Source organism: Anguilla rostrata, chromosome 12 (assembly GCF_018555375.3).
Source record: "Anguilla rostrata isolate EN2019 chromosome 12, ASM1855537v3, whole genome shotgun sequence".
Classification (NCBI taxonomy): domain Eukaryota; kingdom Metazoa; phylum Chordata; class Actinopteri; order Anguilliformes; family Anguillidae; genus Anguilla; species Anguilla rostrata.
In genome coordinates this window covers 16813231-16839813 of record NC_057944.1, presented here as the reverse complement: position 1 = coordinate 16839813, position 26583 = coordinate 16813231, and the positions used below count along the sequence as shown (strand labels likewise).

General features: G+C 47.3%; 1 protein-coding gene across 1 annotated transcript; it reads right to left on the bottom strand.

Moving 5' to 3' along the window:
* Positions 1-161: 161 nt before the first annotated feature.
* On the bottom strand, positions 162-20855 carry chrd (chordin). Its single transcript, XM_064302377.1, has 21 exons — positions 20278-20855; positions 18203-18306; positions 17239-17365; positions 15504-15644; positions 14717-14834; positions 14382-14478; positions 11133-11274; positions 10888-11025; positions 10683-10765; positions 9373-9520; positions 8148-8254; positions 7727-8000; positions 7192-7427; positions 6906-7019; positions 6054-6248; positions 4333-4426; positions 4169-4225; positions 3758-3861; positions 3174-3431; positions 2844-2937; positions 162-2023 (listed from the first exon to the last, which is right to left on the bottom strand). Exons 1-21 carry the CDS (start codon positions 20435-20437, stop codon positions 1956-1958), a joined length of 2859 nt encoding a protein of 952 aa, XP_064158447.1. The 5' UTR covers positions 20438-20855; the 3' UTR covers positions 162-1955.
* Positions 20856-26583: the final 5728 nt, after the last annotated feature.

The window sequence follows — 26583 nt, the reverse complement described above, 5'->3', positions numbered from 1 at the left end:
AGAGAGAAATGGAGAGAGTGCAAGCAAGACACGTAGGAATATATTATAACAGAATATATTTAAGGAAAAGGGAAAGAACAGAAGAGAAAAGAGTCCAGCAAAACAAGACAGACTTTTGATGAGGGAGAGTAAGAGTCCAAACAAGTTCTGTTTCTTCAAACCTCTTTTCAACTGGTCATTTTATTTACTTTTCTGCTCACATTCAATAAATACAAAATACAATAGAGAATCATAATAATAATAATAATAATAAAAATATATCATAATTAGCTGAGAACAGATAGGCAAACGCTGCTGACTAACAGAACCAGCAGGTGCAGAAGGAGTGAACTGGTTGAATGCAGAGTCAGCCGGGTTTTCCAAACCTGCCAATCAATCTGAGAGGACAGCCTCTGGCTTCAGACACTGCATGAGAACTGGTGATGGGAGTGACCGTTACTAAACCAAACACAATCCCACACACACACGCATACCTGCACACACACACACACACACAAATGAGCCTTCTCTTTATCCTGCAGGTCATTTAAACTTACTCAGATACCGCATGGGAACTGGTGTTGGGAGTGACCGTTATTAAACCAAACACGATCATGCACGCATACCTGCACACACACAAATAAACCTCTTCTTTATCCTGCAGGTTACATAAACTCACTCCCAGCATGGCTTAATAAATTGAAAACTTTAATTCTGTGACCTCTGCTCAAAAATACTTGGTCTAGAACTCTACTTTTTGGTATATGAGGAGAGAGGGAGAGGCATAGAACTGGTTATTGCTCTCAAAACTATGAAGCACAATAACATCAAACAAAACCACATGGAGGACTACAAAGAAACAGACTCCTCCCCCTCCTCTGTGTTTTACTTATACAGTAAACTACACTCCAGCCCACATGCCTGAATAGGCTCCGCGGTTTCAAAGAGCTACATTAGGCATCCTCATACTCTCTCCTTACATCTCTCACTCTTTCTCTGTCTTTCTACCTCTCTCTCATGGTCACAGGTCTCTTTGGCGGTTTTGTACATTGTCATTACAGTAACGCTACCATAAAGCATCTCATTCTTCCCTCAGCACCCTCCTGTATCCCACAGACTGATCTTTCTGAAATGTCTCTGCACCCCCAGGGAAGGAGTGAAAAAATGTGTGTGTGTATGCGCATGTGCATGTGTGTGTGAGTGTTTGTACGTGGGTCTTCTCTTTCATTATAAGGTAATAAAATGGCACATATGGTGATTAGGGGCTCATTGAATCATCTGATGAACTGAAATCCACAAACCAGAACGGAGGTTGTTGCTCTATCTCACAGAAAAAACACTGAACAAAAAAGTATGTGAAACAGGACTCCGCCTATCTCCCTTGTGGTCTTCGTGCTGTCCACTGCAGCTGGACAGCAGACTGGGTGGGGCGGAGTCTGGAAAGGGTGGGTGGAGTTTAGAAAGGGCTTAGCAGAGCTGAACAATGGAAGGGAGGATAACACTGTGCTACAGCCTGGCTTTTACAGACTTTCCGTCAATGTCGACCAGCATGCATGAAGCTGCGTGTGCGCGTGTGTGTGTGTATGTGTGTGTTTGTGTGGCAGCAGAGTGCAATATGATGTCGGAACATGATAGTGAAGAAGCCATCAGGTGACACAGACACCCACTGTGAAAGTGATTTGAGCATAAACTTCAAACAGTAATGACAAAATTAAAGAAAGTAAAATAAATGCTGCAGGCATTGTCCAAGTCCTTTGGTTCAAGTAGTCCATGTCCACAGCACAACTCACAGCGCTATTTCTCCTTTTGGGAGTCCTTCTGCCATCGTTGCTGCGCTCTCTCATTATCTCCCTCTCTTTCTCTGTCTTGATCGCTTTTTAATTACAATCCATAGGCTGACTGCTTGGGGACGAGGCCAGTGTGCAGTTCTGGGACGGTCCTGAGGAGGGTGACAGAGAGTCGTCATTCGTGGCATCTCAAGGTCTCCAGGTCTTCTTATTCTCCTGAACTTTAACCAGGTCCTCGTCCTCCTTCGAAAGCCCGTCTGCGAACAGAAATGGAGAGCAATGTGAAAGGCATGTCCATGACTGCCGTTGAATTCTGTGCTTCATGCTCGGGCAGGCTGTGTCTAAGCTGTTGAATGCTGTGCTTCATGCTCGGGCAGGCTGTGTCTAAGCTGTTGAATGCTGAGCTTCATGCTCGGGCAGGCTGTGTCTAAGCTGTTGAATGCTGAGCTTCATGCTCGGGGAGGCTGTGTCTAAGCTGAGCTGTTGAATGCTGTGCTTCATGCTCGGGCAGGCTGTGTCTAAGCTGTTGAATGCTGTGCTTCATGCTCGGGCAGGCTGTGTCTAAGCTGTTGAATGCTGTGCTTCATGCTCGGGCAGGCTGTGTCTAAGCTGTTGAATGCTGTGCTTCATGCTCGGGCAGGCTGTGTCTAAGCTGTTGAATGCTGTGCTTCATGCTCGGGCAGGCTGTGTCTAAGCTGTTGAATGCTGTGCTTCATGCTCGGGCAGGCTGTGTCTAAGCTGTTGAATGCTGTGCTTCATGCTCGGGCAGGCTGTGTCTAAGCTGTGGAATGCTGTGCTTCATGCTCGGGCAGGCTGTGTCTAAGCTGTCGAATGCTGTGCTTCATGCTCGGGCAGGCTGTGTCTAAGCTGTCGAATGCTGTGCTTCATGCTCGGGCAGGCTGCGTCTAAGCTGTTGAATGCTGTGCTTCATGCTCGGGCAGGCTGTGTCTAAGCTGTTGAATGCTGTGCTTCATGCCCGGGCAGGCTGCGTCTAAGCTAAGCTGTTGAATGCTGTGCTTCATGCTCGGGCAGGCTGTGTCTAAGCCGCCCCCTCTGGGCTCTGGCCGTGGCGCTTACCGCTGCACTCCGGACAGCACTTGCCCTCCCTGCGGACGATGTGGCTGCAGGTCAGCACCGGGCACGTCTTCCTCTGGCACTTGGTCACACCGTGCTGGGGGCAGGAGACACAGGAAGGGCACGTGAGTACAATACCACAATCCCCCACAATCACCGAAGGTCACCGAATTCCGAACTCCACATCTCAGGGACTCCCCCATCCTCCCCCCACCACAGAATCCCCTGTTCCCCTACAGTACAGTGACCGAACATGACTGTACAGAAAGCTCCGGAACAGAGCAGAACCTGTATTTGGCGTGCGAGAGCGGCGCGTTTTGGGTCGACACTCACGTCACACCAGCAGGTGATGCACTTCATCTCGCCGAAGAGGGGCACATTGGGGTGCCAGTTGTGAGTGTTCTGGTAGTAGTTCTTGCCGAACTTGCAGAGGGGGGTCCCGTCGGCCTGCATCATGTCCGCGTGGTCCAGCTGGCGCCTCTCCTCCTCTGGGCACTCCTTGCAGCAGTCGGACGGGCTGCGGCGGACGGGCTTGGCGCAGGGCAGGGGCGGGCAGGTCACCTTCTCGCAGTGGACCTCTCCGGTCGCACCCTGTCGTCATGGGGACAGGAACACATTAGACACGCCCGGTCTGGAGCCAGGCAATGCCGGCAGCGCCACTGAGCATCACTGATTCACCCCTGATATTTCAGGGAAACTATCCAGCCAGTGTGATTAACGCAGACCTCCAGGCAGACTGCCGGGGGAATGCCTGCCTATGGCCTTTAGGGACAGGCCGTTTAATTGTGCAATAAGGGAAACACATACAGAGCAACATAAAGGAATCAAATATCCTCAGTGACACTCTATTCTTCTCCACAGAAACAGAGACACGGAGACCACAGTGGTCCCCTTCAGAGGGATTCTCTGGTACTGACCTTGCAGGTGCAGACAGCACACTTTATGTACCCAAACGGGGGGACAAAGGGGTGCCAGGTGGTCCCAGGGGCGTGCATCTTCTGGTCCCCCTCAAAGTAGCAACCTGAGGAGGATGATGATGAGCAGGAGCGAAGGTGAGAGGTGTGACACAGGAACATTATGAGAAAGCAGACAGGAGCAGCCTGGGTGGCATCTAGTAGCTGCCATCTATGTGTACTGATCTTCAAAAAAAACTACACTGGGAACACAAGGGCGATTCCTGGGCTTTAGTTTTAAGTACCTTTACCTAACAAAGTTTAATGGACTTTATTTAAGGTAGAGTAAGAGAAGGAGACACCCAGTAAGAGAGAAAATAAGAGGTGAGAAAAGCAGGAAGGATAAACTAAACGGAAGAGCGTCTGTATATTCACCTTCTGGATGCTCCTCCAGTTTCTCCAGCGCTTTCACATCCTTCGGCTCTTTTCTCTCTGTGAAGGAGAACAGGATTAAACAGGAGGAACATCAGAGAAAAAATAAACCCACCGCAAACTTCTACCCCCTCCTCCGGCTCAGTGGGGCCGGAGCCCAAACTCACCGTCGCACTGGGGACAGCACTTGTCCTCGGTCTGGATGGTGCGGGTGCAGGTGAGCACGGGACAGATGATGGGGTCGCAGATCACCGTCCGCTTCTGCAAGGGGAAAACAAAAAAAAAACTCAGGAATGTGCAAACACTCCGGCACCTCGGCCCACAGCTAGCTGTGGGGATTCCTCGGCATGCGACTGACGGTTTGCACGCAGCCGTACGTTCAGTGACCCCTGATTCATAACAGAATTTGGCGGCTCGCTCTGGAGAGCAGCTGGGCTTAAATGGCTGGGCCTGAGAATCCGATTCGCTCTGCGGCAGCGGAGGCCCCGGAGCCCCACACGGGGGAGGAAGAAAACTTACCTTTCAGACCTCGACCCATTTTTCATAAATAAATACGCCTGCCGCCTTCAACAGGGATCATCCATCAGCAGCTGATTAATTTTCACTCTAGCCCCTGTGCGTTTTGTTTACACGCTGAGCCATTACAGTACCTGCATGCTAAATAATTTCAGTCATGACAAATTAACCGGGTCAAGTTTAAATATTTTCATTATAAAGATATTGCATACCTCCTTGCACTTATAAGGTCTATTTTTGTTATAAGTGATATGCAAATAATTGTGTCTGAAGTGTACAAAGATGACACATCGCAGCACTCGTGTTAAGCAGTCAGATGATACTGGGCACTGATGAGCCTTAATGACACAGAGCATGTGAAAACATGGCTGCCAAACTGGTATGTTCTCTGCCTCCTCTGCACAGTAGCATGTTCAGTGTAAAATCAACTCTTACAGAGTACATATGGTCCCAATTCGACTCACGTGTACTCTGTTATTGTTGAATTTACAGTAAAATGTTCAGTGTAAAATCAACTCTTACAGAGTACATATGGTCCTAATTTGACTCTTATGTACTCTGTGAGAGTTGAATTAACACTGGATTATTACTGTGTGTTTGCAGCCCAGCAGCAGCCTCGGTTCAGTGTAGCAGTGTCTCTCTGAGCAGGGGGCAGCCCTGGGGGCAGTTAGCTGTGTCTCCCTGAGCAGGGGGCAGCCCTGGGGGCAGTTAGCTGTGTCTCCCTGAGCAGGGGGCAGCCCTGGGGGCAGTTAGCTGTGTCTCCCTGAGCAGGGGGCTGCCCTGGGGCAGTAGCTGTGTCTCTGAGCAGGAGCTGCCCTGGGGGCAGTTAGCTGTGTCTCTCTGAGCAGGGGGCTGGTCTGGGGCAGTTAGCTGTGTCTCCCTGAGCAGGGGGCTGCCCTGGGGGCAGTTAGCTGTGTCTCTCTGAGCAGGGGGCAGGCCTGGGGGCAGTTAGCAGTGTCTCCCTGAGCAGGGGGCTGCCCTGGGGGCAGTTAGCAGTGTCTCCCTGAGCAGGGGGCAGCCCTGGGGGCAGTTAGCAGTGTCTCCCTGAGCAGGGGGCAGCCCTGGGGGCAGTTAGCTGTGTCTCTCTGAGCAGAGGGCAGCCCTGGGGGCAGTTAGCTGTGTCTCCCTGAGCAGGAGGCTGCCCTGGGGGCAGTTAGCAGTGTCTCCCTGAGCAGGAGGCTGCCCTGGGGGCAGTTAGCTGTGTCTCTCTGAGCAGGGGGCAGCCCTGGGGGCAGTTAGCAGTGTCTCCCTGAGCAGGGGGCAGGTCTAGGGGCAGTTAGCAGTGTCTCCCTGAGCAGAGTGCAGCCCTGGGGGCAGTTAGCAGAGTCTCCCTGAGCAGGGGGCAGCCCTGGGGGCAGTTACACCTCCATACCTGGCAGCCGCAGCTGAAGCAGTTGTTGTAGTGCGGCGTCCAGTGGGAGCCGTGGGCGTGGTGCTGCCCCTCAAAGAAGCAGGTGTGGGGGTCCTTCTTCAGCTCCTCGGGGTCCCGCACATACACACTGTCTTCAGGCTCCCCCTTGTCTGGCTCCCCCCTGTTCCCAAACTCACAGTTATTCGGCAAGTGTACCTGCAGAAAGAGAGGAGAGAACGGGAGAGGGAAAGAATGAAGGAAAGAGAGGAATGGAAATGTAGATGGAGAGAAAGTAAGAGGATGGAGTAGATTTCCCACACACTTGAGCCTCACTTAAGCATCTGACTGGTTAATTTACCTAAACGAATCATTTCACAGGTATCACCGCTTTTCCTGTGAAGAGAAGGTATGTGTGTATATGTGTGTGTGTGTGTGTGTGTGTTTGCATGCGTATCAGAGTGTGTATAAACACATACAATTGCTTGCACTCAGATGGAAAGTGTGCTGACAGCAATATCTATGCTTCTACAGACTACCATTTTCCCATGCCGTTGTCTGGTAATGCATTGCAATGTATTTTCTCTATAACATAATACTGCTGTATTTAATAACATACGTGAACACAGAATGCTATAAGTGTGAGTGTGACTGTGTCCAATTGTGGTCAGGGCATTCGATCATGCAGGCCAGGAATGTGTGTTTGTAACTTCAAGTGTAATTTAGGATGGGAACATGGTCCTGAAGTAAAGGGGCGGGGAGGTGTGGATTTTAGAAAGGTCCCGGTTCTGGTATGAGGTTTGGACTGTGTGTTTCAGCACCGATAGTGGGTCTGGAGCAGGGACCAGGGACCCCCGTCTCTCTCTCTGCACTCACCCGTCCACGAATCTCTCCTCTGGGGTTCAGCTTGGTGCTGACCTGGATGAAGGCGGTGCCTTTGTCCAAATGCTGCAGCAGCTCCACACTCATGTCTTTCAGAACGCCCTGGGCCTGACGGACACACAGACACACAGACAGACGGACAGAAAGAGTGAGACTTACTGGTGCAGCTCAGCGATGACATCACAGGAAGACAGAGGAAGTGTGTACACATGCGTACGTACATAAATGCCTGCACGTGCATGTACACGTGTCTGTGAGACTAAGAACACGCGTGCGGTACCTGAGAGCCATAGAAGCCCGTCAGCAGTCTCTTGTGGGTGTTGTCGTCCAGCTCCCCAATCTCAGCCAGTCCGTGCAGGTGGGCATTGACCGTGATGTCATCGCTCTTGCTCAGCCCCGCCACCACGATCTCGTAGTGCAGGTGACACCGCTCGTCGATCGACACCCAGGCGTGTCCCCCGGCTCCGGTCCTCACCGGAGGGTACACGTACTGTCCCGCCAGTGGCACTGGCACAACTGCGGTACAGGGGGGCGAATTGATTATCAAGGATATGCTGGACAGTTATGGGCTGTCCCATCTACAATTCTCTCATATTCACATATAAGATCAGACGCTTCTCAGATTCAAACACATATGGAACACAGGCTTCAGTGTCAAAACTGAATCAGTACTAATATAGACCCAGTCCTAACAAAGATTCATACCACATGCAGATTCAGCACAGAATAAACGCTTCATTTATCACTGGTTCTGATTGGTACTGCAGTGTATTATCTGTGATGAAACGGAATGGCGTTTGCTCGCTCAGACTCACCATGCCTGCGTGCCTCAAGGCCGTTGTACATCAGGGCCCGGATCTGGCCGCGGAGCTCCCCCTCCTGGTGGTCGGCGGTGGCGACGTTGATGAAGAGCTCGTTCTGCAGCAGCATGTGGATGTGCCTGGCCTCCATGCGGCCCCAGCTCCCCAGGGCCCAGCCCGCGCCGTACTCCGAGGTCAGGTCGTACAGGACGCTGCGCTTGCTGCGCCGCCGCGGCTTCATCTCGATGGTCACGCCCACCACCTCGCTGGACACGCCCGCTATCTGCACCTGGGCGGGGCGGGGCAGAGGAGGAGAGGGCATGAGGGGGGAATGGGGAGAGGGGGTATGACGGGAGGCACAGGAAATGGGGGGGAAGTGCAGGGGAAGTCTGGGAGTGCGGGGGGGCAGGTATGTGATGCGGAACTGTATTTCTACCTGATAGTCTAGAGTGCCGTTGTCATGGAGATTGAACACCGCAGAGCCGACGCCTCCGGTCTTGCCTGGGGTCAGGGCATCTCCACTGGACATCACGCTCTGGATGGCTGAGTGGGGAGAGAGGCAGACAGAAGGGGGGGGGGGGAGAATTAGAGACTTAGAGAGGTCTGAATGTACCGGTCGCAGACAGGTCCTGGCTGTGCACCGCTGAGTGTTTGCAGCTCTCCCTGCAGGCCAGATGAGGCAGTGCGATCGGGCCGGTGATGGGACCCCTGTGTTTTATCAGAGGAGGCAGTGCGATCGGGCTGGTGACGGGACCCGTGTGTTTTATCAGATGAGCGCGGATGTGGGACCGCTGACCGCTGCCAGCTCGCATTCTCTCATGTCTGTCTCAGCGGCTCGGAGGAGTAAAACACCGCAGGGGAAAGCAGTCAAACGCTGACTGATTCCCTGCACCCCCCCTCCCTGCACACACACCACCTCTCCTTCCCCAGGACGAGCGGAGGGGGCGGGGGGCTGGGGGAGGGACGCCCCTCGCCTCCCCCTGTAGCCCCCTGGGAGCGGGGGTGGGGGGTGGGGGTGCATCCAGAGGTTTAACCCTGGCGCTGTGAGGGAGGGAGGGATGATGTAAACGCGGGAGAGAGAGAGAGAGAGAGAGAGAGATGGGAACAGAGCGTGGGTTTGAGGATCGGAATTCTTCATCCATAACGTCAAGCCGTTAATCAGAGAGCTGGAACAGTGACGGGAGAGCAAAGTCCAGCGGGCCGCAGCCTTGGCGGCGTTGCGGAGCGGGGGGAGTGCTTGTAGCACGAGGGGGGGGGGGGGGGCACACAGGGGAACATGTGTTTGCTGGACTCTGCAACCCCACCCATGTCTCCATAGCGACGGACCGAAACACCACGTTCCACCTGAAGCCTCAAAACTGGGTGGCCTGTAACTAAGCACCAGGCCCATCAATGTTCTGTGCTGAGGGTTAGACCATTAATGAAAGGTCTTAGTGGTAATGCATTGGGTGATTCAGAAAAGAACAGAAAGGAGAGTTCAGCCTGGACTCTCTGCATGGCTGCCTCTGCTTCTCACTGAAAACAATGCGTTTCCCAAATTCCTGTACAGCAGTTACTCTGCGGAATGCAAGCCGAAAACTGACCAGTCCACTGATTGGTCAGTTTTCTTGACTGACTGATTGATTGATTGTCTGACAGACGCGCAAATGCATCATCCTTACTGTCACATGACTTCCTGCCTGCGATGAACCCTGAGATACGTCGCGGGTCCTGTCCCTCGGTCTCCACGGCGATCTCCAGCTGGCCCCGTGAAAGCCAGAAGAGCTCGCGACTGTTGAGGTCAGTCAGCACCTCAGCAAAGTCAGGGTCCTGCGGGGGGGGGGAGACCATCAGTTTGAACGTTGGACCAACAGTGAAACATCGTAGAAAGAACATAAGAAAGCAGGTCAAGCCCGTTCCTCTGAGAATGCTGTAAACAAACTGCTCTGAAGAGGCTATATTTCACGCGCAATTCATAAGTCCCTTTTCTTCCAATGAGCGAAACATCACATAAACACAATTTGCAGAGCACTTCGAATGCAATAAATTAATTTGATGAACGACCATAGAAAACAAGTGCAACATTTATGGCTCTGGACAGCATGTCAGCCTAATTACCCGTGAATTATAGGCTCATCAGTACAGACAGAAGGGAGAGAGAGGAAGACGGAGGAGGATGGAGAGAGGGAGCGATGGGGAGCCAGAGACAGGGAGGAAGAGAAAAGGGAAGTGGAGAGACAGAGTCTTTTTGTCCATCCCCCCCCCCCTGGCAGGGGAGACGGATACACAGGCAGGCCAAGGGTCCGCCCCTGACTCAAGCGCTCGGAGGTCTCCTGTTTGCACATTCCCATTTTATCTGTCCTTCTGTGAGGAGAGGGCTGCATCGCTCTTCTATTGCACGTAAATCCCGCAGCAGATTGAAAGCAGATCTCCTTCTCTGTCTGTGATCCCAGCTCGCTAACCACTCACATGTGTGCGGAGGAGCGAGCTGCCCCATCTCTCTCTTTCTCTCCAGTCCTTTCTCTCTCTCTCTCTCTCTCTCTCTCGCTCCCTCTGTTTCTCCCTGACTGTTTGTGTCACTCCTTCACTCTTTCTTTCTTCCTCTCTCTCTCACTCACTGTGTCTCTCTCTCTCTGTCTCTCTCTGTCTCTCTCTGTCTCTCTCTCTTTCTGAAGCAGTGAACTCCACAGCTGTGTCTAGCCTCACTTTGTGATGATTATGATTGACGGGAGGAAGTGGTGGACGGAAGACACAGGAACCGACACTTCCTCCTTTCATCTCCCTTTATCCCCCTCTCTGACCCAGCAGCCCTGCTCCTGGAGTAAGACCCCTCACATCTGCCCCCTCTCATTCTCTACCTATCTCTCATTCCCTCTCTCTCTCTCTCCCTCTCAGCCTCCACACTTTCACAGTCATAACAGGAAAGGCTATGACTTCCTGAGTCCGCTGTATAACTTTAGGCCACTTCAGGGTGGTGTAGGTGGTTACTCACAAGTGCAGTGACGTTGGCACGGATTTCCCTCAGAACGTGCTGGCGGTACTGCAGTTGCACACGGATGGGCATCAGGGGGTGCTCTGCAGAGAGAAAGGGTCCAACGGTCACAGGATTAACAGACTGAAAGGACGGTGAGCATCTTAATGAGTCGTTGTTAACAAATTATTCATCGTTACTGTCCTGCGCTTGTCCCCTCCCTTACCTTTGCCTGCTTGCTGAAGGAGCCCCTGGAACATGAGGATGAAGTGCAGGTTGTTTTCAGTGTCACTCAGCGTCAACATGGCAATCCCACCCATCCCAGAATGCTCCTCATCTGATGTGAGGGTGGAGCTGAAAGTTTCTGGAAATAGAAATGAATGTAACTATACAGATACCATACACATTTTAGCCATCGGCATTCAACGCACACACACACAAACACACACACACACAAGCGCAAGCACAAACCTGCAAACAGCGCTCTGTGTTTGATTATCTTGCCCTGGACCTCCTCCCGTCTGCCACCCGCAGTCGCCATGGAGACCTGCATCTGCTCGGCCTGCAGCAGGCGCACTTGCGCCTTGGGCAGGTTCTTCCACACCCCACAGATCTGCGGAAACAGGTGAGGGACACGGACAGGTTAGATTTGAGCAGTCATAGTCAGGTGACCTGGCCGATTTAGACACACTGCGTAGAACAACCTCCCCCTGCATCCCTGCCACTAAACCGGGTTGCGCAATATGTGCTACCATGACAACACCACGGTTTTGCCGAGCTGGGTAAGAATTAATACCGATGGCGCCATGAGGTTCTGGCCCTGCTGCTCCTGAGAACCCAACTGAAAACATTTGTTCAGGAGAGAAATGCGCTCATATACACCTCATAACTCAAGTTGGGTATTATCTCTCCATTAAATTATTAATTCCCATGGTTTATTCGGAGAGATGATGTCACACAGTGAAAATCCCAGACAAATCCCCAAAAGAAGGCTGCCAGCACCCTGTCGCGCAGTCACTACACTACAGCCCTCGGACACCTGATACGGAGTTTCTCTAAAAATAATAATGACATTTCTGGCCTGTATCTAAGGGTCCTGCATTGCATTTTGAAGGAATTTGATACAGGACATGTGTGTGACTTGGCAAACGGTGGGCTGCTATTAAGCACGCCTGGCAGGTCCTTGTGCTCAGGCGCTGTGGCCCAACAGTCTTCTGGGGGCCCCCCTCTGTTAAACAAACACACACCCCTACCAAGTGCAAGTCTATTCTCCCCATCATGGCACCCCTGTGAAATGTGGCTCGTTTGCAGCGTAGCGGCTGCACGGCTGCCCTTTGCCTCTGCAGCAACGGTTGCTACCGCAGCATGCTAAAACAAACAGAGAGGCTGAGCAATGGCCTCCGAGGAAGCGGGCACTGCCAGAGGAAGACCACGTCTGCGGCAGGATGGGAAACAGGACCAGGCACCCTGCCCCTCCTCTCTCACACACACACACACACAGATAGAAAAACACACACACACACACACACACAGAAAAACACACACACACACACAGACAAAAACACACACACACACACACACACAGAAAAACACACACACACACACACACATAGAAAAACACACACACACACACACACACTGTCGCTCTGTCTCTCTACCCTTGTTTAATGGCCTTACAAATCACACAGAGGTCTGCTGCTCATGGCCTGTCAGTCCCATTGAGAGAATAAAGCAGAGCGTGCCTCAAATCCATCCTTCCGCTTCGACAAATGATATAACTCAGCAGCGCCAACCGGCCACTTGGCTGTCTGTCTGTGCTCTGTAGACACATCTCCAAGGGCACAGAACCAGCAAGCAAGAGGCGTTAGGGCCGGGGAGTGTCCATCCTTTATTGAGTGACAGTTCAGGTGAAGCTCTTGACAAGCACATAGTGATGACTATCGTGATCGCGGTCATAAAGGGCAGCAGATTTGATTTTGAGAGAGGCGGGGAAGAAGGGAGGGAGGGAGGAGAGATGTGAGGGCAGGGATGGAAGGAGAGACAGCCAGTGACTGAGAGAGGAATGAAGGGACTCAGGGAGAAAGAGAGGGATTCCAGGTCTAGAGGGATGTTAGGCAAGAAGTCCCCTCCATTCCTCCTGGAGCATTTGACTGGTTAAATTGGCATAATGCTCGCTGCCAAACCCAGTGCTTATAAACATGTACACACACTGCTCGCTGTGGCTGAAGGTGTTTATTATTCCAGGATGAAATATGTGCAGAGCAGCCAGACCCACCAAGTCACAGAGCAAGACTGTTTATCACACAAGTACTTAATCTCTCTCCCACTCTCAGCTGCCCCTTTCCTGTCACTCCTCACATCCTCTCTTCCAACTCTAACACTGCACACACTTACACCTCTCACACTCCTTAATCTCTCCTACTTAACACCAACACTCCTCACTCTCTCCAACTCTAATACTAAAGCTCATCATGCTTCTCTACTCACTACTAACACACGTTAATCTCTCCTACTTAACACCAACACTCCTCACTCTCTCCAACTCTAATACTGCACACACTTACACCTCTCACACTCCTTAATCTCTCCTACTTAACACCAACACTCCTCACTCTCTCCAACTCTAATACTAAAGCTCATCATGCTTCTCTACTCACTACTAACACACGTTAATCTCTCCTACTTAACACCAACACTCCTCACTCTCTCCAACTCTAATACTGCACACACTTACACCTCTCACACTCCTTAATCTCTCCTACTTAACACCAACACTCCTCACTCTCTCCAACTCTAATACTAAAGCTCATCATGCTTCTCTACTCACTACTAACACACGTTAATCTCTCCTACTTAACACCAACACTCCTCACTCTCTCCAACTCTAATACTAAAGCTCATCATGCTTCTCTACTCACTACTAACACACGTTCATCTCTCCTACTTAACACCAACACTCCTCACTCTCTCCAACTCTAATACTAAAGCTCATCATGCTTTTCTACTCACTACTAACACACGTTAATCTCTCCTACTTAACACCAACACTCCTTACTCTCTCCAACTCTAATACTAAAGCTCAACATGCTTTTCTACTCACTACTAACACACGTTAACTCTCCTACTCAACACCGACACTCCTCACTTTCTCCAACTCTAATACTAAAGCTCATCATGCTTCTCTACTCACTTCTAACACACGTTAATCTCTCCTACTTAACACCAACACTCCTCACTCTCTCCAACTCTAATACTAAAGCTCAACATGCTTTTCTACTCACTACTAACACACGTTAATCTCTCCTACTTAACACCAACACTCCTTACTCTCTCCAACTCTAATACTAAAGCTCAACATGCTTTTCTACTCACTACTAACACACGTTAATCTCTCCTACTCAACACCGACACTCCTCACTTTCTCCAACTCTAATACTAAAGCTCATCATGCTTCTCTACTCACTTCTAACACACGTTAATCTCTCCTACTTAACACCAACACTCCTCACTTTCTCCAACTCTAATACTAAAGCTCAACATGCTTTTCTACTCACTACTAACACACGTTAATCTCTCCTACTTAACACCAACACTCCTCACTCTCTCCAACTCTTACAAACATACCAGACTCTCTCCTACCAAACCCGCCACTCACTCTCTCCTACTTTCACCCCACACTAACCAGGACACATACAGTATAAAGAGAAAAGCACCACTCACCATGTTGGACTGCATTGACTCCCCCCTTGGAACCCTGTGCTCAAATGCAGTGTTACCATCAGCATCCAGGAACACAATCCGGCTGGGTCGAGCCATCCTAAAAAAAGAGAAGAATGTTGTAAAAAAAATTGAAGCAATAGATGTTTGTTGTTAGTCCAAGGGGCTCAGAAGCTCAGGGTCATAGGCTCTAGGACACTTTTTTCATAAAGTGCTTATATATAAATGGTACACAAAACTAGAATTCACCCGTCAATAAATTGATTGATCTAAAATATCAAATCTTCCATGATTTCATGGGGGGTGCAGGTAATCCGGTCCCACACAGCCGGCCATACCTTTGGAAAGTGATGGAGAAAACCAAGCTGGTCTGGGACAGGGAGAACCGAGCTCGGGCCACACCACTAGAGCTGGGCAGCCAGGAATCTGTCACTCCCGTCAGCAGGGCTACGAAATCTGGGGAGGGAGCGGAACCAGAGACAGGGCTGTTAGACACACATGGGGCCCTGATGGGCCATCCCAGCTAACACAAAGCATTTTTAAAACATTGAACTTTCCTGTTAGATTTGGCTATGAGTCCTAATGAAACTACTCCCCAAATGTACTAGTATCCCCCTAACAGTGATAACTTTCCTGACAGCATGAAAAGATCATCCACAATCACATTCTTTATTAACTACAATAACAAAACAGAATGCTGTCTAAGGGTCATTCCACCAGTGTTCCTTGGACTTAAAAATAACATTTAAAGGACTTTCAGAAAACCCAGCATTATCTGTGAATTGGGAACATGTAGCCTAATTTTCTGGAAAGCTTTTAGGAACCAAAAAATGATGCGATCCTGCAGTCCAGCGCCGAAGCAAATGATCGATTAATCTGTCTCTGACATCACTAGCTCTCCATAAACAGTGCCACAGAGCGTGAAGAAAAGCAGAGAGCAGTTTCCCATAAAGTCCTGAGTTAAAAGCTAAGTCCCTCAGTCATGCTTCGGGTATTTGAGGAAGCACAGTGTGGAGAGGCCATAAAATGTGGTAAAATAAAGAGCAACAGAGCGGTGTCTGTTACTCTCCTGGTTACAAAAACCCAATAGTGAGCAAACAGAGCAGAAAGAGGTGTGTGACTTACCCGTCCTGCTCTCACTAGGGGAAATGTCCTCAGAGCTCAGGTAGGAGCGGTCGTTGTACGACTTGTGCAGGTCATCGACCTTCTCCTGGAAATACTCAAAGCCATCGAAGACAGAATCCACCTGCTTCCTGTCCAGCTCACCTGAATAACAAAACACAAAATCAGGACTGTTCCAATTAAGAGCCTTGGTTTACAGGCTGAAATGTAGTTCTGATCCATTTGTGGGTCCCAGTGTTATGCTGTGATGGGGTCTTGGTCCAGAAATGCCAGACAGTCAGACTCCCGGACTTGTCATATTCCCCCACCTCCCCCGACAGCCCCACCCCCCGCCCCCAAGCAGAGCGTCTCCTCCAATTCTGCTCCAGTGAGGTACTTGGCTCTTCATGCTGCCACGGCAACAAGGTTTGTTTCTTCTGCTGTCCTGTGCAGAGGAATTAGGCCTGACACTCGCGTGAGATCAGAACAATGACCCGCTGTTCCGCTCTGGCCGACAAGTCCTGATGTAATGCACACATTTCAACACGTCCCAGACTCTCTCTCAGAGCACAAAGTCTGCACGGAGAAGGGGGCATTCGGCCGGCTCACAGTTTGCTTTATTTTTCACTCCCTCGTTTTCTTGCTTTCTTTTTCTCTCTGCTGTTACATCCCTGTCTCCCTCGTTCCATTTCTTTCTCTGTCTCATCACTCTCTCCGCACTCTGGCTGATGGGCACCTGTGCTCTGTCATCTGCACCAGCCCACTTCCTCTCAAATCACCAATGACACAGGTCACCCACGACAGCCAATAGCATTCAAACACCACAGATGCATGTAAAGGCTAGACTCATTCCTTTAAGGGCTCCATTTCATACAAGAAAAGCATACATCCAGACCGATGCTGCAAATTATAACCACATAAAAGTATATCGTATCATACCGTATCGTACATTGTTCAGAAACACTTTTGGTTCCATATGTTAGGTGAATGATTATGAATACATACACATACCACATGCTTCGGTCCCCAAATTCACATCAGCCTCTTACATAAACTTAGTTACCTAATGGGGCTGAGATCAAGCACTGAGTTATGGGTATGTGTTTTGGGGGATTCTTGGCAGAAGAAAGGGAAACCGCTAGAGGAGCGCTGACAGGGAGGGCCCCCATGGAAGGCAGATTCCCCAATGCAATGTGGGGTGGGGGCAGAGGGAGGCAGAGGGAGGCAGGAGGAGCTTCTCATATGAATACTCCCACACCGCTCTATTATTCTCAAAGCACAAAGTGGAAATAAGTGGCCATCTTGGTATCATTCATTGTTGCTTGGACATTTCCTTTTAGCAACCCGGCCAGTTCCGTTACCCGCAGATGGGTTGACGGGTCAGATGGTGCGTGTGAGCAGAAATCTTAGAGGAGGCGTGTGGAGACTGAGGGGCACAGGGAGAGGTGTGGAGACTGAGAGGCACAGGGAGAGGTGTGGAGACTGAGAGGCACGGGGAGAGGTGTGGAGACTGAGGGGCACAGGGAGAGGTGTGGAGACTGAGGCACAGGAGAGGCGTGGAAATGAGGGAAGGAGAGGTGTGGAGACTGAGGGGCACAGGGAGAGGCGTGTGAGACTGAGGGCACGGGAGGTGTGGAGACTGAGGGGCACGGGGAGAGGTGTGGAGACTGAGGGGCACAGGGAGAGGCGTGTGGAGACTGAGGGGCACGGGGAGAGGTGTGGAGACTGAGGGGCACAGGGTCAAGTGCAGGGGACTCACCTTTAGGACAGGTCTTGCAGCAGTGTCCGGGAAGCAGCACTGGGTCCTCACAGCCAGGCTCAGGGCAGTCCTGCTTAATGTTCTTACAGCTCACCTTCCCAAACACTTTACCCCGCCTGTTTCTATGCTGAGGAAAAAAAGTATAATTATTTTTTAAAAGACGTTCTATTTATTTCACAAAACTCAATCTGGCCCTATTCCCTCTCTGTTCTTTGTCACAGGTACACAACAAAAAATGCTGTTCTTTAGTTTTAGCAGTCAGCCCCAGCTGCAGCAGAAACAGGTGGCCAGAGCCAATGGAAATCCTCCAGCGGGGGTGGCATTGAGGTGGCAGGTGGCGTTTTCCAACAGTGAGCACAATCAAAATCGAATGATGAAGTAACAACAACAGCGCGGGTCTAACGACTACAAGATGGGCCTCGTTAAGAGGCTGGCGCCGTATCACAGCAGCATGTTCAGGACACAACTGGAAGCCGGCGGAGTGCAGCTGATAGAGCTGAGAGGAAAGCGGTTAGGAAGTCGCTGAGGACGGTGTAGCACGCTCAGCGCATTGCAACCGTTTAGGGAGCACGGCTACGAGGACAGGGTTTGGCACAGCTACAGAAGCAGGAGGCCAGTGCATTCAGGAGGCCGATACCTCCCCCACCTCGTTCATACTGGACCCCGACACACACACATCTTCCATGAAAGCGTTCACAAAAAAGTTGGAATGTGATTAATTTCCATTTCGCATTAGGCATAACATGTGTTTATATTTAAAGAAAACCACTTAAAGATATTGACTCCTGGGCTATTTAAAATAGCAAAACAATCAAAATAAGTTCAAAACATGTTTTGCCCAGAAACCGCTTTTATAATGAGAGTTAATAGTCTTTCAACTGTGATAACACATCGTTAACTTCTTAAATTCACTACCTTAATACATTACGTCATGCCCTATCACTGCCGTGCTGCAGGTCCTTACCGGTTCACAGTGACACTGGACACAGTGCATGACCCCAAACGGCTCCCCCAGGTCCGGGTGCCACGTGTACTCCAGCGAGTAGAATCTTCCTCCAAATGAGCAGCCTGCCACACAGAATGAGAACCAATGAAAAGCTGGATCAGTCACCACACAAACAATGTCCAAAGTGCAGCGTCAACTACTGAGAGAATCCAAGGACAGAAACATCACAGTCAACAATAATCTGGAGTGCAAACATATAGATGGCATGTGACGGATGTATAGTGTGAACGGGCAGGTCAGTTTTATTACTTCACGACTACAAAAGTAGCGAACGTGCAAAAGCTGCAATAACGCGCAAAAATCCATAGGATGTCGGTAGTGGTACAATATGTTCTGCCACAATGCCTGGGATGTGTAATGCGAGCCACTCTGTGGAGGTTACCGTCTACGTATTGATACACAAACGGTCAGAACAATCCACAAACAGAAATGCGTTAGACTGGTAGTTCAAATTCCTACGTTTGGCGTCAGACAGAATGACAAAGAGTTTGGCTTCACATCGGCGGATACAAAGTAGACAATCGATAGCAACGCCCGGACTTGTTTGTGAATTGACTGGATGCATCATATGTTCCAGAACTTTGCGGCAGCTCTCCTACAACATCCTGTCTCATTTCTGCTATGCAGGAGACTGTCTGCCTCTTTTCTGCAAATTAATTAAAATTCCGTGCACGCAAAAAGTACACAGGCTAATTTACTGCGAAATCATGCGCACATTTTGTCCTGGGTATTTATAAATCTTTGAGGCTCCTTTTTATTTTTGTTTCTGTTTAGTTTATTCTGTCACCACTTTCACAGCGACTGTGTCGTCTTGTTTCAATATAAAACAGACAATATAAAAGGAAAGAATGTGAATTTATAATAGCATATTCGTGAAAGTGCACAGAAGTGAGAGCACAGAACCCCTTTGGACCATCAAAGCTCTCGGCTGGTTTCACAGCGTTGCAGGCGCCCGGTCGCACTCGACTGGGCGAGGCCTGTCCGCCTGGTACTGCAAGGCTTCGGTCGTAATTGGCACCACCGCACCGCCCGCGCGATGGGAGCTGTCCGAGCCAAAGTTCTTGGGCAGGACTGTTGATGCGACATTGTGCGGTTGCTCTAGCTGCTAACAACCTGGTTCGCATTATTCTTTCATTATGTGACTACTTTAAGCAGTCCGGTCAAGTCAGAGTGAGTATGAACACTGCACTGCCCACAGTGAAACATTTGAAATAAATCACGATTTGGCAGTCTATTGCCGTGCCTCCAGAACAGCAGTAGGCTGAATGGAACGTCTTTTGATTACGATTTCCAGCATCAGGCAAACTTCATTAGCCACAAGGCGATGTAGTGCATTAAATCCCCGACTGTCTTACATGCATAATTAAATATCTTTAGCCTATTTTAAAGGGGGCGTGGTGATGATTCAGTTCTGGCTAAATTATTTTAGGCCTAGCCATAATAATGAAGGAAGAGGAGAGTGAAGCAAAGTAGAACATTGAAGTGGTATGTAGTGAACATATTGGAAACCTCCGGTAGACCACAAAACCGCAAATGACCTCATTTCTCAGGCATGAACACAATGTCTTAAATCATTACTATCTTCACTCAGACTTTTTCATCTCAAATATTTAAGGAGTATTGGTTCTATTACTTTACAGACACGTGTACCCCGACATTCTCTTTCAGTCCCTATCTGCAGCTACACGGCTATCCAGTCATCACTAAAACACTTCAATAATCCCTGCACAATTTCAAGAAACAAATCCTCAATGTCTCACATAATGCAGTCGGTACTTCACCACAATAACTATTAATTAGAAAATATATTTCCACGGGTAGTACTGGTTTTGTAAAATGTCATCTTCAAAAATAATTCACATAATAGCATTCTAGATAAAGCGTCATAGCTACACAGTTAAATGTCCAGTGTTATTCAACTCTGGACTTTTGGTCCCACTCTGGAATGCGGGACCAAATGTTATCTGTTAAGTGTTAAATTAACACTGGACATTTTACTGCGTTGGATTACAGAAAATGCCGTTGGCGTGTACCTGCCAGTCCCTTGGAAGGTATGGGCTCCCTTTCCGATTGGATGGGCAATGATGGAGACTTCATACGCGAGGCCAGTCCGAAATGCATCCACGCGCAGCTCATCACACCCAACACCGCTAAGATCTCACGGAGACTCTCCATCCCTGCAAATCGCAGCATCCCGATGCGTCCCAATGTTCTCGGCCCCTGCGTGGAACAGCGTCGCCCCCTTGAACTTTTTCTCCTTTTAGAGCGCTACTGCTCTGTTTGCGAAGGACGGAGTTTTTTCCTCAGCACTCCATTCAACAAAATATCACAAAAACAGCTCAGAATAAACAAAAAGTGAAATGTCGATACGAGTTATCCCTCGAACCCAACACTTATCTAAATTGTACCGACTATTGTGAAAACATAGCCAACATAACTAAAACCACGAAGCTTGCAAACTCAAATAAAAAATCACCATAGGAGAGAAAAAGTAAACAGAACGCAGCTGTAAAGAGGATGTGACTGTTCCTGGTGTCGGAAACTTCTGCACCGCTAGCGTACCGTCAGAGCGGTGCTTTTCCGCTTTATATGGTCCTGACAGTACAGGCAGCCCCGGGCAGGGAGGGGGTGAGAAAGGGGAGGGGAAAGATATAAACCTGAAAAATGGAGAATGGGGGTCAAATAAGTCCCGACCCAAACCATTATTTACCCAAACCTGATTGAAATGTGTAAATAAATTAAATCATCATAGTGATCGTGTGCTGGACAACTGAAACTGGATGTAATTTAGTTTTCATCAATCGTTCGTTTATATTACTCATCTCACGAAGAGACGGTTCCTCACGTGGCATAAGTCTGCTTTGATTACACAGTTTCTGTGCCAACTAATTCTTTTGAATTCTACCATTGTATATTTTATTCTTCCGAGAATATGAGAATACTATTCCAAATTGGTGATCATTGCTGATTAAAAGTTTTGTAGTATGTGCGGTTTGAAGTGCGTTTATCAATATGGTTTTGTACCATGAACTGATTTAATTTAAGTGCTCTGAAAACGAAAAGCCCTCAAGCGCGTGCATGTGAGAGTTTTGGCTGAGCCTCGGGTCCCGGGGGAAGCAGCACAAGCACTTTGCGGTTCAAGTTCACGTAAAGCTGTATAAGAGGCCATTTATTTTCATAAGAAGTTCAAATGCGAGGGCACGCGTATCATCAGTAGCGCTATCATAACCAACGCTGAGTGTAGGAAAAAATAGAACAAAAACCTTATACAACAATCATAATCATAGTGTAACAATAATCGTTAAATTCATCCAGCTGCTCACCGAGCGGTGTAGGCCTAATGTTCGCGTTAGTAAACCCCTTATTCTCATTCAAGCCACACCAAAAGACAATAAAATAACAAAAATGAATTCCTTTGAGAACTCTGACTCGGCCGGGTCTGGAACAGAGCCAGTTGTTTAGAGAAGTCATATATCACCACTCTTGTACAGCTCTGTCTCTCACACTCCGGATACAGCGTGATCCACGCCATCCACATGCAAAACATGACTACAGTGTGCTCAATAGAGATAACGTATTAAATAATAAAGGGAGGCATCCACCCCTTGTTCCACTTGACTGGACCTCGCTGAAGCAAGTGCAATAAACTGTGGTCAATTAAATCAGTGCTTTTGTATAAGATGATAAACATTACCACAGAGGCTACATTGCATACGGGATAGGAATTATTTAATTAGATACATTACAGTACTTTTCAGATTTTGTCAACAAAACTAAAAAAAAAAGTAAAAACGAGCATACGTTGCATCGTTCCAACAATTTGTAGATGTGAATGGAAAATAGGGTTAATGAAGGCACATTTTATTGAGGTTAGTCGCCAGGCTTCGGATGAAATGAAAATGGTCGTAATCACTAATGGGTTTTTTTAGTGTGAGGTCATATAAAGAAGTTGAGAAGTCTCGTGTGGGCTGACTGCTGATATGTCTACTCTCGAGAGCCAAATATACATCGCAAAAGACAACAGATTCAAATGATCTCTTCCGGACTACAGATAGGCACTTGGCAACTCACAGAGAGTTATAAATCCACGTCTTTGCTTTATGCATAACGTTACTAATACATATATAAATACACAGACTGCATGTAGGCTAATGTAACAAAAATAAAATAAAAATACTTAGCCTACGTTCTGCGCATCTGAGTGGAAGGCAACGTGTTATTTTTATGCAGATGTCACATTATGTGCCTGTCAGAGTCATTTCCATTGAAAAATTCACACTCGGACTCAATTTCTGGAACGCTAAAAAGTGAATAGGAATCGATGATGGTCTGTTTGCATTTAATCATTGGGTGGTAACTAGCGGTTTCATTAATGCAGAAGGAGGCAATTCATTAGGGAGACTGGAAGGCAAATTGCTTATTCATGACAACACAACCGATTTCAATTATGCAGGTCGCAAATGAGTCACAAGTGTCCTTTTTTGTGTATTGCTATGAGGAACTTTCCCAATACAAGTGATAGATAGGCCAATGGAAGATACATATTCTGCTTATTTTGTTGGTATCGCAGGCTAGAGAAAAATGGTATTAACTACCGTTTTTATGTTGTTATAATAATAATAATAATAATAATACAAGTAGAAGGTTCTCTATTTGGAAAACATGCGATTCGATGAGATTATAGTAAGCGTTTCAGTGTTGGTGTGTCCACAAGAGCCGTGGTCACGTGGACAAGCCGTCCCTCGGTAGCGTGTGAAGTCTTGCATACCTGACAGTGTCAATGAACTGAGCTGGGAGGACAGCATGCCTTTCTCACACATCTCACGATTCAAAGAACAGCTGGGGTTTAACAATAATTTTCTTAAGCCTCGAGTGCTGTAAAAAGTGTGTTTCGAATTAAACTCTAGAGGAGGAGAGTGGGAGAGAAAAGAAAACCGCAACTGAAGTCATTTTTAAGATGTCAAAACATTATATTCTGTTAAAATCGATTAACTGTGACCTGAACTAGACAAAGGTGGGTAACGTTAGAAAGTGGATCTGATTCTGAAGAAAGTGTAATTAATTGACTCCAACTGGTGCGCTTTATCATCCGTGAATAGAGGGACTGTACTTAATACTCAGACTAATTTAAAATACCGTTTTAGAATGAGAAATCCAATTCAAAAGGAATGTTAGCCTACACATATTTAAAAACAAATGACATAAATGTGAATACGTCTGCTGACACGAATGATACCAATTTTTTCCACATTGTTATTTCGCTTTCGGTGAGTCAATCTTTAATTGACACGGATTTCTTGTTAGATCTGCAGGCAGCCGTGTAACTCCCTCCCCCCTCCACCCCACACACACACGCGCGCTCTCACACACCCAGTCCACCCTCTCAGCTCTGAATCTGTCAGACTGGCACACATTCAGGCCCACATCCTGTTTGCCAGCAGGATTACACGGGAGGTGTGAATAAAGGGACCCGCTAGTGGCATTGGGGGTTCTAGGGTTAGCCGACAGACTTTCCCAGCCGCCGCATATCATGTAGTAGTAGTGCCGAACAAATATTTGACATTTTCCATCGCAAGTTGTTGACGAAAGGGAAATCGAAAAAAGCGAAACTGGACCCCACTGAGATGCCTTGTAGCATAACCAACTTAAGTAGCATTACGTTTATAGCGGCGCTCAGATAAACACACGTGAAGCAATAGCAATCTCCAAATACAAGGAAAATAGGAGAAGGAAAAAATCACGCTCAGATCAATTAATGTGAAAACCGTACAAAAAAGAATTACTTTAAAATTAAAATTATTTTCCTATCAAAAGTTGCAGTGTGCAGGCGTCTGTAACTGTACAGATGTAAGCTACTGTATGCACATTGTTTCATCTTGCCTGATATGGGCTCAGAAACAATGCTAGTGGTTTTCACTACCAGTAAAAAAAAGAACTACAAAAAAAAAACATTGCAATAAAGAATTATTTTAAATCACTTTCCCCATATTCATATTTCCCAAGTGATAATAATAATAATTATTATTATATTTATTTTATATAGCGCTTTTCATGAACTCAAAGACGCTTTACAATAAGTGGTACATACATACATACATACATACATACAATGAAACATACAATTCAGAGGGGGGAAAAAAAGAAAAAAAAGGTCAACCAAGTCCTCTGGATCTGCTTCACAAATATGAGGACTACGGGTAAAAACTGCATTTCATAATGATTTCTAAAAGGAGTGATCAATCTACCCAAAGCCAAATGCCCCACATTAACTGTATTATGAAATCAGTAGGCCTCATAAATTTACCACCAACCACACATCCGTCATTGGACATTGTTACCCCATTAAACATAAACACGAGCCTCAATTATTTCTGATCATTGTTTGGATATTGCGGGAAAACCAATATGAGTAAATAACAATGCTAGACATCCTGTCCCACGCGCGCCGCACTGTTTATCGAGTCCAGACATCTATTCGGAATTTGGTGCACAAAACAAAGCACACCCCCTCTACTCCCTGGAGAAAGGCTGTACCGAAAACTCGGGGTTTTGTGCTGGTGTATTTTTAAACAGACTTAGAAATAACAAGAAACACTACAGGCTAAGTCTTCTGTATTTTTTGCGTGTGCGCCCTCGTTCTTGTCGCTTGTGCACACAACAAAGAAATACAATCTATTTGGTCCAATAATACAGCGTGGCATCAGGAATGTGAGTAAACCTTTAAAATGGGTTTAGTCATATTCAAACCTTTAGTTTGTTGGTATTTCCCATTCATTGGAATGAATATTGAAATAACGAAACGTATAAGCATTTAAATTAAAGTTGTCTGGCAGAGACAGTGGTTTTCCAACGATAACTGTGCGATCTGTGCGATAACTGTCTAAAATGTTACGTTAAACAGCAGTCGTAAAATAATTATTTCCTATTTGTAATTAGTATATGCCTATCCATTTTAACTTGGTAGGCCTAATAATCTATGACATGCTAATTTACATGAGGATTCTGTCAATGTATGGTATTGTCTCAACCAAAAGTTTTAAGACATTTCCCTATTTTAAAGCAGGCTATATCTCTGAAAGATGCTTTATTTTAACTCGTTAACCCTTTGAAAAGTCGTTTTTTGGAATGTTTTCTTTCAAAATTCTAAGCGTTCTAGAACTTCATTGCTTTCAATTACCAGTGATGACTGGTACATCAGGATTATGTTCAGCGAAAAACATTCTAATCACATATTTGAGACATTGCACCCTATACCGTTTGAAGCGTAGGCTTTTTGGAATGTTTTTTGTTTTGTTTTGTTTTTTTTCTAAAACGGTGTCTAACTCCAGTGCTTTCGGTCAGGCACGGCAGTAGCGATTGTTACATCAGAATTAGAATGTTCTGTTACGAACATTTAACCATATATTTCTGATAGAAGGGTTAAAGGTCTAATATAAAATTTGCACAAAAGCAGTATCGTGGTTTTCCCTTACAGTCACCTCGAGGGACAATGGCTGCAGGCCTAAACAATATTATTTGGCTGTGACTGCAAAATAGTAGCTATTGCCTGACCTGCCATCAGCATGCCTAACAATCGACTCAGTGACTAACATTGATTACATTAAATAGACTTTTGGTGGCGTGCAAAATTGACATACAGTAGCTATGACTACTTTTACTTTAAATAAAAAAGAGATAGGCCTGTGTCTTTAGTTATGCTAGTATGGGATGCTGTTAACTCGCAACAGCAGCCTATCTTTATTATTAATTACACCTGCAAGCCTTATAATATAGTTAAATTACCTAAATAAAAACACACAAACCTGGGTTCAGCATACCGTTGTTTACACTGACAATCAACTTAGATGCGGATGAAAGGTGTGTATATTTGACTGAGATGAGAAACGCATGTTGCTCTTTCTCACGGCCCATTTCCTAGGACAGTGGGATGGCGGAGGACTAATTATCCTCCGTCGTGTAATTAGTAAACACAATTCATGAACAAAGAACAGTTGCCTGGGAGCGTGGAGATACTGTAGGTCTAATGGTCAATTGCGAACGACACCTTCTCTAGTGCCGTGACTAATAGGCCAATGTTGTAGTAGACCTATAACGCTACAAATTAGCCATTAATAGGCCCACAGCTACTCTAACTGGTATTTTAATCGTGAAAAATCTAATTTAGGAAATTTCCCGTTAAGGTTATCATGGCAGAACATCCAAGGCTTTGCATTCTATTCATCACGATGTTTTTCTCATCAAGATTTTTTTAAATTATATATTCGCAAGTCTGATGAACTGCACCCTCCATTAAAGGTCTTTAGGCCTACTCGGTGAGCGACGCGCACGTTTAATTAGCC